The 13,585-nt window shown below is 38.4% G+C and overlaps 2 protein-coding genes across 4 annotated transcripts in view; one reads left to right on the forward strand and one right to left on the reverse strand.

Moving 5' to 3' along the window:
- The window catches only part of PPP3R1 (protein phosphatase 3 regulatory subunit B, alpha), a 32,769-nt gene extending 29,073 nt beyond the window's left edge, over positions 1-3,696 (forward strand). Inside the window, exon 6 of the mRNA XM_014459397.2 lies at positions 1,568-3,696. Within this exon, the coding sequence (XP_014314883.1) occupies positions 1,568-1,615 (48 nt within the window). The 3' untranslated portion in view covers positions 1,616-3,696. The remainder of the gene's footprint in view (positions 1-1,567) is intronic.
- A 2,096-nt stretch (positions 3,697-5,792) lies between these two features.
- Positions 5,793-13,573, reverse strand: PNO1 (partner of NOB1 homolog). 3 transcript variants are annotated; one of them, XM_006092989.3, is made up of 7 exons: positions 13,257-13,573; positions 12,888-13,037; positions 10,527-10,610; positions 10,286-10,346; positions 9,950-10,067; positions 7,046-7,116; positions 5,793-6,373 (listed from the first exon to the last, which is right to left on the reverse strand). In XM_006092989.3, the coding sequence occupies exons 1-7, from the start codon at positions 13,461-13,463 to the stop codon at positions 6,306-6,308; spliced, it is 759 nt and encodes a 252-aa protein (XP_006093051.1). In that variant the 5' UTR covers positions 13,464-13,573; the 3' UTR covers positions 5,793-6,305. The 3 variants fall into 3 exon arrangements, 2 of the variants coding, with proteins under 2 accessions (XP_006093051.1, XP_023613217.1); XR_002830324.1 differs by having other exon boundaries at positions 6,307-6,373; positions 9,946-10,067; XM_023757449.1 differs by lacking the exon at positions 10,527-10,610 and having other exon boundaries at positions 13,257-13,507.
- Positions 13,574-13,585: the final 12 nt, after the last annotated feature.

A 13,585-nucleotide genomic window follows, 5' to 3' on the forward strand; every position in this document is an offset into this window, starting at 1 on the left:
CTGTAGCAAAACAAATGTTGGGGAGGATTACAGTATGCCCTTCTGTTGTAAATAGTATTACATAGTGATAATTAAAATGAGTTTCTGTCTAATCAAAATAAGGAGGTGTAAAAAAAAATCAGAAAAAAAGGAGGTGGGAAGTATTATATGGGGTAGGAGATAGACGGGAGTGGTTTGTGAGAAAGAGCTAAATCTTCTGTGCTAGGAAGTCAATGAATAATGGTTATAACTTCAAATACAACAAAAGACAATGTAGGAATGTTTACATAGCAGAAGTTGTAGAACTAATTGATTTTAACATTTATTATTCAGGTAAACATTTTTTAATCAGTAAGTTTAAGTTAAAAATTAATACAGATGTCACTATAAATGGCATCATGAATTAATCTCACAAACATAATGTTGAGTGAAACAAGCCAGACAAGAAAGAGATTTGATTTGTAAAAGTATAAATACTTCTTATAAATAGTATACTTTTTTTAAAGTAATGTATAAAAGACCCAACTAAAATATGGTGGTAAAGGCATGAGAGTGGCTAGCTACCTCTCTGGTGGGGCAGGAGGAGGGAGATGGCTGGTGCAGGACGGGGGTTGATTCTCAGCGTAGTGATCTGGATGCTGGTTACTTGGGTGTTTACTCTGGGAAAAGTCATCAAACTATGAACATTTATGACAACGCACTTTCTTTATGTAGGGTATACTTAATGAAGTTTATTCCCCAAATAATCAGATAATTACATGATTAGATTTCCGTGTTAGTATTAACTGAGATGTCTATAAGAATTTCATATATATTTGATTCCATGGTAAAATAATGTGCAGAAAATCTTACTTGGTACTTTTTAATTTTTCTAAAATAGACTGAGAGTGAAGCCCATATTTGGTTTTCGAGCACAACTTTTATGGTAACATTTGGTGATCATTTACTCTTAAACTACTAAGGGTAGATAGGGGTCAGCAAACTACAGAGTGGACCAAATCCTGCCTATGACCTACTGTGTGCATCTTTGAGCTAAAAATGTTTTTGTTTTGTTTTGGGGTTTTTCTTTTGCACTTTTTTTTAAAATATATATTTTATTGATTTTTTACAGAGAGGAAGGGAGAGGGATAGAGAGTCAGAAACATCGATGAGAGAGAAACATCGATCAGCCGCCTCCTGCACACCTCCTACTGGGGATGTGCCCGCAACCAAGGTACATGCCCTTGACCGGAATCGAACCTGGGACCTTGCAGTCCGCAGGCCGACGCTCTATCCACTGAGCCAAACCGGTTACGGCTTCTTTTGCACTTTTAAGGGGAAAAAAGAAAATGCAAGAGAAACTATATATGGTCTACAAAGCCTAAAATATTTACTATCTGGCCCTTTACGGAGTAAGTTTGCCCACACTCCTGAAAGAAAGAAGCCATGAAAATTCTAACTAGAGGCAATGTAACTTCAACAAAAGAAAAAACACAGCTTCTGAAAATGGTTAAAATAGTATGTTTTTATATTATAGTTTTAATAAAGTGCTTAGACTAGTAAAAAGGAATTTCTCCAACATGGCTAAGCTTGATTTGTTCCATTGCAGGTTGTAGGTGGCCTAGATATCCACAAAAAGATGGTGGTAGATGTGTGACTCTTTTTTAAAGAGTACCACCCAACACTTTTGCTTTCTTCTCCATCTCTGAAGATCTGCTCAAGACGTCCAGCAATGCTCTCTGTGTATTTAAATGGAAGTATTTTTCTCTGTGAAGCCACATTTTCCAACATGAGCCTCATGAAGCCAACTAAGTGTTATTGAACTCTTATTCTCTCAATAACTCCGTGTAGCACTTTAAAGTCTGAAGGACAGCAACATGAAAAGAGCATATCAATGTGGTGAAGAAAGGGAAGGGGTTGGCTTTTTAATTTATTTTTCTTCATCTTTTATAACAAAGTATCTATATATACATATGTAAATATTTATATATAGATATATGTAGCTTTCTATATGTGTAGTAGGTTGGCTTTAATTTAATATACTTGATTCAGAAACAAAATGATAGAGTACAAAAGTGCCAAGCAGAACATAAAACATCCTTACTTTTATTTCACACAGTTTTTTATATAGGTAGAAGATTGTACAATTTGAGCCGGGTGTTAGGCCAGCTACTTTCTTTCCTGTGCTTTCTCCTTTGAGAGATTGACAAAGCATTTGTTAACGTCCTATTATTTACCGTAAGTACATTTTTGTAACAAAGGAGTTTGTAACTTTATTTATACCTATGAATATATTTCCAGGGACTATGTCTCATTGCTGAGCAGCTTTTATTACATCTTTGCTTGAGGAGAAAGTATAGTCAGTGCTACTGCCAAGAGCTCGTTCTTGTGTTCATATAGTGCCTGCACAAAGCTTGCGGCTGCTTCATTCTGTTACTTCATAACTGGGAGCCATTACATTTATTAAATGTCCCTGAGTACATGTAAGTTTCAGTTGTGATTTCATACATAAAGGCCAGAAGCTATGTGAGGCAATCATAATTTATCTTTGACATTACTTAATGAAGAGTACCTGAAGTAATCACGTAACTGCATATCCATTTGTTTTATTACGTGGGTAAATAACTTGTAATTAAACCTAAGTTTGAACTGCAAACTTCCCCTCTGTGTTTCAAAAGACTTGCAGCTAATTTGAAACTTGGGTGATATTTAAATTGCATGTATGTATCTAAACACCCAACATATATTTGTGACTTAAATGGGAGAAATCTTACTCATGTGTATGCCACAGAAGAGAAAGTTTTTATCCAAATTTATACCTCTTAAATTTCTTTACCATAAGGCATAAAGAGTGCATGAAAATTTTCTTCCTTGATTTGCTCATATTTGTAATGGGTAACTTAATAAATTTGTGTGATATAAAAGTAGTATATCATGTTCCACCACTTGTTATTGTCCCTTCCCTTTTCTACAAAGGTACTGTTGGCTGGAAGAAAACCTCACGGCTAGCTTTCTAGGACAGTAGTCTTTCCCTATATAGTTTTTCAGTAAAACTGGTTTTATAGTCATGAGTGGGAAAGGGCAGGTTGAGTCAAGGTGAATGAATCTTAAATTGGGCGTACCTGCCTGCTATTGCTGTTCCTTCAACTGAGTGCTGCACATCATGGGCTCTGTCTGTGAGAGAAAAATCTCGGTGCTTGGTGTCCTTGCATGACATGGAGTTTTGCATGTAGATCGATTTAAAATGTACCTCTTGTTTACATAATTTGCATAATTTTAAAAGATAATGTTGCCAAACTTTGGAAATGTTAATGTTCAAACTGAAAATCTCCACTACATGTAACTTTCTTCCTCTGGATCAGTACGTGGTTTATAATCCCAGCCAGTGGTTTGATCTGTTCCAGTGTCAACTGCCATGTGCTCTGCTTCAAGGGGGAACTAGTCTTTTGTGAATTTTTTGTACATAAGTATTTGTTACAGATATTTTAGCAAATGCTTTCTATTTCTCTTGCTTGTGCATATCTTGGCTGGCGTTACAGAAAAATAGTGCAAACATTATTTCCTTACTGGGGAATGAGGGTTTTTTTTCTTTTCTTTTTTTTTTTAAGTGTGTGTGGGTGGGGGGAGGGTGGTTTATGTTGAATGTTTAGTTTTTCTTCTGCATGAAACATCATGTTGTGGGATCTTTAGACAACTTCATACTGTATGAATAAAAAAAATAAAATATTTGGAACCTGAGTGTATTCACAGTGGTCTTTGGTGGGCTTCCACAGCCATTAGTCTTTTTTTTCTTTCTTCTGGATTTTTTTAAAAAACTGGTAAATTGATGTAATCCATAGGTAAAAACAAATCTGTTTTATCACTTCTAGGTGTACACACCCTGAAGTTAAAAAGCAGGGACTGTAATGGGTGTGCCACAGTCTTTCCACAGCAAGGGTTTGCTAAGTACTGTTCTTTAGCCTCCAGCACGGGTGTTTATTTGTATACCCACAAATATGTTCATAGCAGCAGCATTTACAGTAGCCAAAAGGTAGAAGCAACCCAAATGTACCTGACAGATGGTATACATATAATGGAATATTCAGCTTTAAAAGGAAGGAAATTGATACATGCTACAACAGGGTGAACCTTGAAGACATTATATAAAACTAGAAGCCCGGCCCGATGCATGAAATTTGTGCAAGGGGCTTAGCCCTCGCAGCCCCGGCTGCCTCGGCCAGCCCTCGAAGCCCCAGCTTCATCCAGAAGGTCGTTCTGCTATTTGGTCTAATTAGCATATTAGCTCTTTATTATATAGGATAAGCAGTTACAAAAGAACGAATACTGTGTGATCCTACTTATATGAGTTCCTGGATTTCTCAAATTCAGAGAAAGTAGAATGGTAGTTGCCAAGGGGCAGGAGGAGGTATTGGGGAATTAGTGTTTCATGGGTACAGTTTCAGTTAGGGAAGGTAAACTTCTGGAGATGGATGATTGTAATGATTGCACAATAGTGTATACTTAAAAATTGTTAAAATGGTAAACTTTGTGTTTACCACAATTTGAAAGTGAAAAAGCATCTCAATCTTTCTGGATAGTTTCCAGGACTTAAATATTGTTCAAACTCGTGTCTTGAAACATTATTCCTTAGTCTTCAAAAATTCCCACAAACTCAAAAATCTCATTGCATTACATAATGTTTAAAGTCCTTTGCCACTTCAACCTTTCACTTCCCCTGGGCATTATAAATCTATCAGCTAACCAGATCAAATGAGCAATTCCTTGTTCTCAAACCTACAGATTTACTTGGTGTATCTGACCAAATAAGTAATTAACATTTCCCCATGAGCATTTTACAAGTTGTAGGATGGCTATGTACATTGTCACTGTATACTTTGAGTAATCTAACATTAAGCATGCTGGCCCAATCTTAACATGGCTGAGATCAGGAAAGTTAGGTCCTTTTCCCAGATTCTTGAACATGAGCTTTCTTCTCTATCATCCTAATTCTAGGTAGCATGAGTATTGGAACCCAAATCTTCTGGAATGACTAGGAGGAAACACCTAAGCCTCCTCCCTTACCAGCCACTAAGAAAAGACTACTCATGTCCATTCTCCAGCTAATAAGTAAATTGTTAGTCAGAAATTGTGCTAGATAGTAGGATGAGAGGCAGACAATATAATTACAGTATAGCATGACAAATGGCATAGAAACATAGACACCATGGCTAAGGTTTGAGGTGTTAGATTTAGTGATTTGATCCAGGTTCTTAAGATCAACTATCACTGTGATAATCAGATTTATCTCTTGATTCCTTCTTCATTATTCCCATTACAAGAACTGAGTTTCCTCTAACATTTTGTCTCCCTTTCAAACCCCAAGTACTATTGCTCCCCTAGGGAGGTACCCAGAACTCAAGGTGCTAAATCAAAGTTCAGTGTCCCAAGTTTATTAATATAAAGAGATTTGCTACCATCTTACATACTCTTCATGCTGCTGTGTCGGCAAAGGATAAATTATTTGGGGTGGGAAATTTTTCCAGCAATTCCTCAATGGATTCCTACTAAAATATGTAAGTATATCCAATCCCATACAATGTACAGACTAGACTGTAACAGTGGCACGTGTAACTGATATAAATGAAACAGCATCTGAATACTTTTTCTTACATGAACTTTAGAGTTCATTTAAAAAATGCATAAGCTGAATCATAATATTTATTTAGGCAGACACTAGTTAAAACAACTATTACACTTGTAGAACATATTTTCTTAGGAGTAAAAACATCATTTTACTACTTAGAAGAAATAAACCCAACTTATATACTTATGTGGAAAATAACACGTCAACCTTGTATTGTGATAAAAATTTTTAATTTTACAAGTGGCAAAACAGGTAGATTAGCCTTTTGGTTCACACAGTGTAGCCAAACTGCTGCTTATAACCTGATTCTAAAATAGTCACATCACCAGTATTGAGGGACATGATTCAGAGAGGTTTTCTGGGAATAGTTCTTTAATTACAACTCATAGGGAAGAAATGTTTACAAATCTATAATTTAAAAACAAATTCAAATAGAAAAATAATATTTCCTCCAAATAAGAGAACTAGAAATTATGCATGTAACTTAAAATAAGAGAAATTGTAATTAATGTTTAAGTATAATAATGGTATGAAATTTTGATACTTAAATTATCCTCAAAGCTGTTGAATGAATACTATCAAATTTTCCCTTTCGGGTTTATGCTTCTGGCTAAGAACTGACAAACAGAGACTGAGGTTTAAAGTGACCGAAAATTCTTCACATGGTTTCTTGAGACCATTTTTCTCTACAGTCCAAAGACAAGAAAAAGTTTCTGATTTGAAATCAGAATCGATCTGCTGCTCTGCTAGCCACAGCTCGAATATTGCCATAAACCTTTGATGGAGGATTTCCTGTAGAGGAAACAAAACAAGCTTATTTATCTGTAGAAATATACTCACATATATAGAAACTACATGGAAAATGGTCTACAAAACTCTAAAAGAACAGGAACATTTTCCATTGGATCTATCTTTAATCAACAAAAGGCCTAAAAAGGAAACCATATCCAAATATTCTCCAAAAAAACCCATTTTAAATCATGAGAGCCAACATATTTAGGAAGGAAGCTAGTCAGTCAGACCTGGGCACCAAGGGAGAATCTCCAGTGTTTTCTGAGTAAATTGCTACACTCCCTGTAACTCCTGACCGAGTTACTGACTCTGATGCCCTGTGGGAAATGGGACCAAGTGGATTAAGTTGACTGGTGCTAATCAGCAGCAGCTCCCTTTTCATTGAACCTAAAATACGGTGTCATTGCCTGATGCTCTGGAATGGCTTTTCTGTGCACGGCCTTCATCAGGGAAAGGCAGTGAAGATTTAAGCAATATAAGCCAATAAATCCTTTCACTTTAGCAGACATGGAATCCAAGCAAAAAGATTCCTAATTCTCTCAGGTTCTCATTTGCCAGCCCCCAGGAGTCTCTATTTGCTATCTTTAACATTTCTCTAAACTGACTTGCAAATCTGGTTTACTCGAGATCCTCTATTCTTTGTAGAGAAAATACAAAAAAATAAACTATTACCCAGGATGAGGTTGCAAATGGCAGTTCTTGCCATCTTGATGTTTTGGAAAGAGCCAAGGATATGAACTTTCCTGCAAGAAAAAGTGAGACAAGTTACCAACAAAATACATTTCCTTTACTAATTCTTGTAATCCAGAAACTGAAAAATCATAAATACAGATTTCCAAGTAAAGGCTGTGATGATGGCTGCAAACTCTGCAAATATGCTAAGAACCCACTTTGAAAGGGGGAATTTTATGGCATGTGAATTATGTCCCAATATAAAAATATTAGAAAATACATAAACATAAAAACAAAACTAAGATATCAGATTTTGGGTAAATAATGACCAAAATAATGTGTTAGGGCTTCATACACTTGTTCTCCTTTAATCCTCACAGGAGAATCATTAGGTAGATGCTATTACCGTTTTACAGATGATGAAAATGTTTACAAGAAACCTGTTCAAGATTATACACTGGCAGAACTGGGATTATTGATTACCCAGAAATGCAAGAAATACTGTACTTAATTAAAACATCTTTGGATTTCTACTATATAGCTTTCTAAGATTATCTAAATCTCTTCAGTACTCACACCCAGACCATTTTAATGGGAGTTCCTTGCTGAATGACTTAAAGATCTAAAGAGAGCATTCTGCCTTTTCAACTCATCTTCCAAAATTTCAGTAAACCATCTGAAATCGGCATTGGGAACATCAAACAGAACCCTCTCCCCGCTCCCCCCCCCCGCCCAATAGGCTCAGGTATTTCTGCAAATGGGGTAAGAGTGAAGCTACTAAGAAGAAAATCAGTTAAAACAAAGTAATGGGGCAGTAGTTGGAATGGCATGGAGGTCTCTGGACAAATAGGCAACATGACTTCCTATCTGATTTATCTGCATATATATGGAGCAAGTAGTTTTTAGTTTTATATCTTGCTTACATTATATTGTACTTTACCAGATTAGCAACTCATCCAAAATAACATTGAGAGGTGTATAACAGTCCACTTTATGGCTAGATCATAATTAATCTAAATTGTTCAACTTGTGGATTTCCAATTAGCCTATTTGTAGCAAAAACTATCAGATAGTACATTTCTTTAACTTTGAGTAATTCAATTTACAAAAACACACACAAAAGATCTAAGAAGCAATTTAATAGCAACATTATTCATAATAGCATCAAATTGAAAATCCCAATGTCCATCATCTGTGGGTGGATAAACAAAATGCAATATATCCATACATTGGACTGGTACTTGGCAATAAAAAGGGATTACTGATACATCCAACAAAATGGAGAGAGTCAAAACAACTAAATGAAGCCATATCCCAAAGACTACAGACTGTGACTTTCTAGAAAAGGCAAAACCGCAGTGACACAAAGTAGATCAATAAGTGCCTGGGTATGGGTGCTGCAAAGGTACACGAGGAACTTTTGGGGTGAAGGAACTGTGTGAGTGAAGTGGGATTACAGGACTAGTACCTCTGCCCAAACTCACTGAACTGTGTACTTAGAACAGTTATTGTATGTAAATCATCCACAATAAAGCTGTTAAATTATTTTAACGAGTACATTTTTTAAGGTAATGCTTATAAATACTTATAAGTTTAAGATGTACTACCCATAATATGATTAACAAACCAGTTCATTTTTAGATTTCTAAATTAACAAGTTTTTAGGGCTATCCTATATAATAAAAGGCTAATATGTGCCCTAACCGGTTTGGCTCAATGGATAGAGTGTCGGCCTGCGGACTCAAGGGTCCCAGGTTCGATTCCAGTCAAGGGCATATACCTTGGTTGCGGGCACATACCCAGTAGGGAGTGTGCAGGAGGAAGCTGATCAATGTTTCTCTCTCATCAATTTTTCTGACTCTCTATTCCTCTCCCTTCCTCTCTGTAGAAAAACCAATAAAATATATTTTTTAAAAAAAAGAGGCTAATATGCAAATTGTCTCCTCGGGCGTTCAACTGCTCACTATGATGTGCGCTGACCACCAGGGGGCAGCGTGGAACGAAGGAAGGCCCTGATTGGCCCTGATCATAGGCCAGCCCTAGGGACCCTACCCGTGCACGAATTTCATGTACCAGGCCTCTAGTATTTTAATATGTGGTATACACTTCACAATTTCTGAAGTTTCTAGTTCAAAAAAACTTTTCCCCTGGCTCCCTACTCCCAACTCTAGACTCAATTCATAAAAGATCAAAATTATAATACACCTGTCCTCAGGTACAGAGGTCCACCAAAGTAGTACTATAGTTATTCTTTAAGTACAGAAATAGTTGAGCCTCTCAGTTTAGAGCAAAGATGAGACAATTTCAAATAAAATTATTTTTGGATTCGGTAGCAGGCAACGGCTTCGTCTCCCAACTTTGTGCATTATATAATCTCTGAGCCATCTGCTAGTTATCCCAACCTGGCAACAGAGCAGCTTCAACCTCATGGAGGGGTAATTAGACTTCCTGCACCCTTACATTAAGCCCGTCTCATCTTATTTATGTCCCCATATGTTCTTTAGTTTCTGCCCAATGTGACTACCCACCTACCTTTTAGTAAGGGCCTTTAAATACATATTTTAAAAGGAAATCTCACAGCAGCATTTGCTCTCCCCTACTGACTTAATAGATTCCCCTGAGAAACTATTTACATTTTCACCTGTCCTATAATTCCTTTTAATACTGGTTCCAAACATTCCCTTCATGCTAACTGAGGAAAAAATTTCTAAGATTTTCCTAACTTAATCTGCTTTCAAAGTAAGTAACTATTCATCCAGAACCATATGCTGACAAAGATTTAGTGGCAACCCTATGCATAAAATACAACTTTTATGACCTTCTGAAAGGTCATTTTATCTTTATGACCAAGCAAAAGATCAAATGTAAATTACAACAATAATTTTCTTAAGATCACATACTTACACATCAGCTAGAACTATCCGCGTCCGTGTCACATTCTCTATGGTGAATTTGGTTTTTCCTCCTTTGCCAGCGATTCTCCCTATTGCCCTTGACAGGTGGTCTCCCTTTAGAGGCTTCACTAAATGAGAAAAGCAAGACCTCAAGAGGCGAGCCATTCCAGTACACCACCCACTTCCACATAAAGTGTAATCTTTAACGCAATTTCCCTCCTAACAGACATGAAATATGCATTTAAAAAAGCTGCTAATAATCCAGCTCAGCTGAAGCTTAGGAAAGTTGAGAAACACACAATACAAAAGGACAGTATTTCATTACAAAAGACCGCCATACACTCACCATCTGTAATTTCAAAGGACTCTAAGAAGAGGTCATCCAACCTAATGAGAGCAAGTGCATCCTACAATATAAAAATAAATACTGTGAAGCCCTTCCATTTAAATCCCTGAGAATGAGTATTAAGCTAAAATACACAAATTATGGAATTAGAAAATTCATATTTAAAAAAGTCCCAATTCATTGAAACATTCATTCTGAGTATTTTTCAAGCCCCCATTTCAGATGTCATGAACTCACTCACCTCTACCTGAAACCCGAGAATAAAGGCTTTCACAAAATCGGCGGCTTTTGTCAGAGCGCTAACATCCTTGGTTTCTTTACAAGTCTGTTTTAAAAGAGGCACACATTATAGGTGGTGATGAAAAAGATAATATTCTAACAGAATATTAGGAATGACCTTTCCCTTTATTGTAATTTCCTTCACCACCACCCTTTACCCAGTGTATTCTCCATGACCCAGTTTTTGCTGAGGTAAGTGCTGTTTAACTTGCAAAATAAAACTTTCCCAACTCCAGAAGTAGACAGTTCCACCAAAATGCTGTCAAATGACTGTACTCCATCCAGATCTGACTTGGGCTTAACAGCAAGATCCCTCTGGCACAGCCGGAATGCACGCACGCTGAAGGACGTCCTCAGACCAGCCCCTCAATGCGTCAAGGCCCAAGCCAGTTGTCTTATCCTTCAATACAGTCTTCCCTGCAAGTTGTGATCTAATCTCCCAACTTCAATCATGTATGTACTGATGTTTCCCATAGCAACAACTCCAGTACTAACTACTGAGAGTGGTGTAAGCAGGGATCCTGCCCTCAAAGAGTTCACTGGATAATCACAGAAACAGCTATTCATAACATGCCTACCACTGTAAATGACAGGCATTATAAAGGTGCTTTCTGTACTACAGCTCTAAGCTTCATGACAACCCTAAATATTAAGTGATATAAAGACTGATGTTCGAGGCAACTAAAGTACTAGAAGGTGAAAAAGGTAAGATCTGAACATAGGTCTGATTCCAAAACTGTTACTTCCACTCTCCCACATAAGGTCACAATCTAATTGAGGAGACCACATCCTTGACAAATTTGAAACCATACAGGGTTGTATAAAACTAGACCCTGTATGAGCCTGGTTTTAAAATTGGATCCTATCCCAATCCTCTACATGACCTTGAACAAGTCCCATAAATATTCTAGGTCTTAAGTTTTCTCATCGTATAATAAGGGCGCCAGGGTAGGAGATCCCAAGAGGTCCCTACTAGTATCAAAATTCACTTATCAGCTTGATGACTTTGGCCAAGACACTCCTTTGACCCTCAGTTTCCCCACATCCATAAGATGGGGATATGTCATCTCCCTAACAGGGCTGTCCTAAAGGCCAAAATGATGTAGCATGTGCTAAAGCACCACTATGTGCCTGGCATATAACAGCATCAACAACTGTTAGTGGGACCCAGACTGAGGGTGCTGCAATCCACATGACAGCGAAACACAATAAAGGTGTAGGCACTGAAGGCATGACTGAAAAATGGACCGATCATAAAGGAGAAAGGGCTTGAGCTAGACCCTAAAAGATGAAGGGGACTGAGACAGGATGACAAAGGGGGTAGGGAGGAGAGGGTCTTCGTCACAGAGGAAAGCCACCCATGTGTATGGATATAAAAATGTTCAGCGAGATGGTGGGACAAACTTGGGACTGGGACTCCTACTTGAAAGGCAACATTATAAAAAAAAAAATGCAGAAACTTAACTCTTGTGTTTCAGAGACACTGAAGATGCCAGGTCATCATAATAAAAGCAGTGTGGTCTGGGAAAATTAATCTGGCTCCGCACAGAGGACGGAGTGGTGAAAGATGACGTAAAGCAACGAAGCAAGGGAAACCTATAAGGAAACAGGAAGTTTTGGCATGAAGCCATGAAAACCTGAATGAAAGTGGCAAGGAAGTCTACTGTCAAGTTCTCTCTTTTAAACGTTACCAACTATTTAGAGTGCCTCTCGGCTTTATTCCATTGTTCTAGTCTCTCAGTGGAGATGAGTCTATAGCAGTCCTGATGACAGGACAACAATCCTCAAAAAGACAGATAATAATTGATTTTGGTCTTTGATTCTGATACAAAGTTGGCACTCAGAAAAAGAAGCTCTAAGTCAATTAATTTTGATTGTCGAACCACTGGGCTGACACCATGGGAAAAAATATATACACGTGTGTAGTACTGTATATATGTGTATACAACATATATGTGTGTGTATATATAATTTGTACTTATTTCTAAGATACATTTTCCCCAAATACCAATAAAATAGATAGTGCAGCAAGTACTTCAGCTCATTATTTACAAACTTCTGTTTATGACGACCTCTCTTTAGCTGGCCTTTTCTCAGTTCAACACAGAACATTATAAAAAAAAATATGCAGAGCATAACCACTATTTTGGTATGATCTCAGGCTCAACTTATGAACTCAACTAATATATGTGTTAAACGCAAACTCACTAAGTTAGAAAACTGGGAGAAAGTCATTTAACAAAACAAGTCCCACGGAGGAAAGTCTATTCCTGCATGTTCATCCCTGAAAACGGTATTTGGAAATGGTTGGCGTTCTCCATACCCTGATTTCCACATTCCTCGATTTCAAGTTAAAGCGAATCTGAAGTCCCAAATGTTCTACGATAGGAGTAAATATCTTCATCCAGTTCTCTTTCAATGGTGTGTATCTGTTAGCTGGGACTGGAATTTTCCTTGTTTCTTCTTTCCCATCCTGCAAGGAAAGAACGCACAATTGAGATGCCTGAAGGAAGGGGGGTGGAGCTGTAACTTGACAACTGATCCGCACAAAAAAGCTCCCTTTCTCTGAACGAATGAAACGTCAGCGGAGTCACGTCTGCAGCTTCAGAAGAGCCCACGCAGCCTCACCATCACCACCGACTTGGCCTCCCCCAGGTCCCTACCCCACTCGCGTCCCGGGTCCCGCCAGTACCAGGAACCCGTCCCCGGAGAGGGGCGGGAACACGGGCCTCTTCGCCGGCCGGGCCTCCTCGGTGTCCATGCGGCTCGCGTCCCCGCCCTCCCCCGCCGCGGACAGCTCCTCCGCCTGCCTTTTCTTCGCCCTCCGGCCACCCTTACGGGTGACCTGGGTGAAACCGTCCTCGGCCACAGCGCTCTGTGCCTCCATTGCGGCGGCCATCCTCAGGAATCTCCAGCCCCCGCAGGCGCTTCCGGGTGGAACACGTGCGCCGCTGCACTGCGCAGGCGCACCACATGCTCGCCAACCAGCGGTAGGGCTCCGCCTCCTTTCCTAAGAGGTCC

The sequence above is a fragment of the Myotis lucifugus genome, unplaced genomic scaffold (assembly GCF_000147115.1).
Source record: "Myotis lucifugus unplaced genomic scaffold, Myoluc2.0 scaffold_108, whole genome shotgun sequence".
NCBI lineage: Eukaryota > Metazoa > Chordata > Mammalia > Chiroptera > Vespertilionidae > Myotis > Myotis lucifugus.

Bases quoted from the DNA above. Each gene is read 5' to 3' on its own strand.
- PNO1 (XM_006092989.3), bottom strand. From the start codon at position 13,463: ATGGCCGCCGCAATGGAGGCACAGAGCGCTGTGGCCGAGGACGGTTTC. The intron at 10,611-12,887 runs GTATGGAGAACG...CTTTTAAAACAG, and splicing joins CGAGGAATGTGGAAATCAGG to ACTTGTAAAGAAACCAAGGA. The intron at 10,068-10,285 runs GTGAGTGTATGG...TTTCTCATTTAG, and splicing joins GTCCTTTGAAATTACAGATG to TGAAGCCTCTAAAGGGAGAC.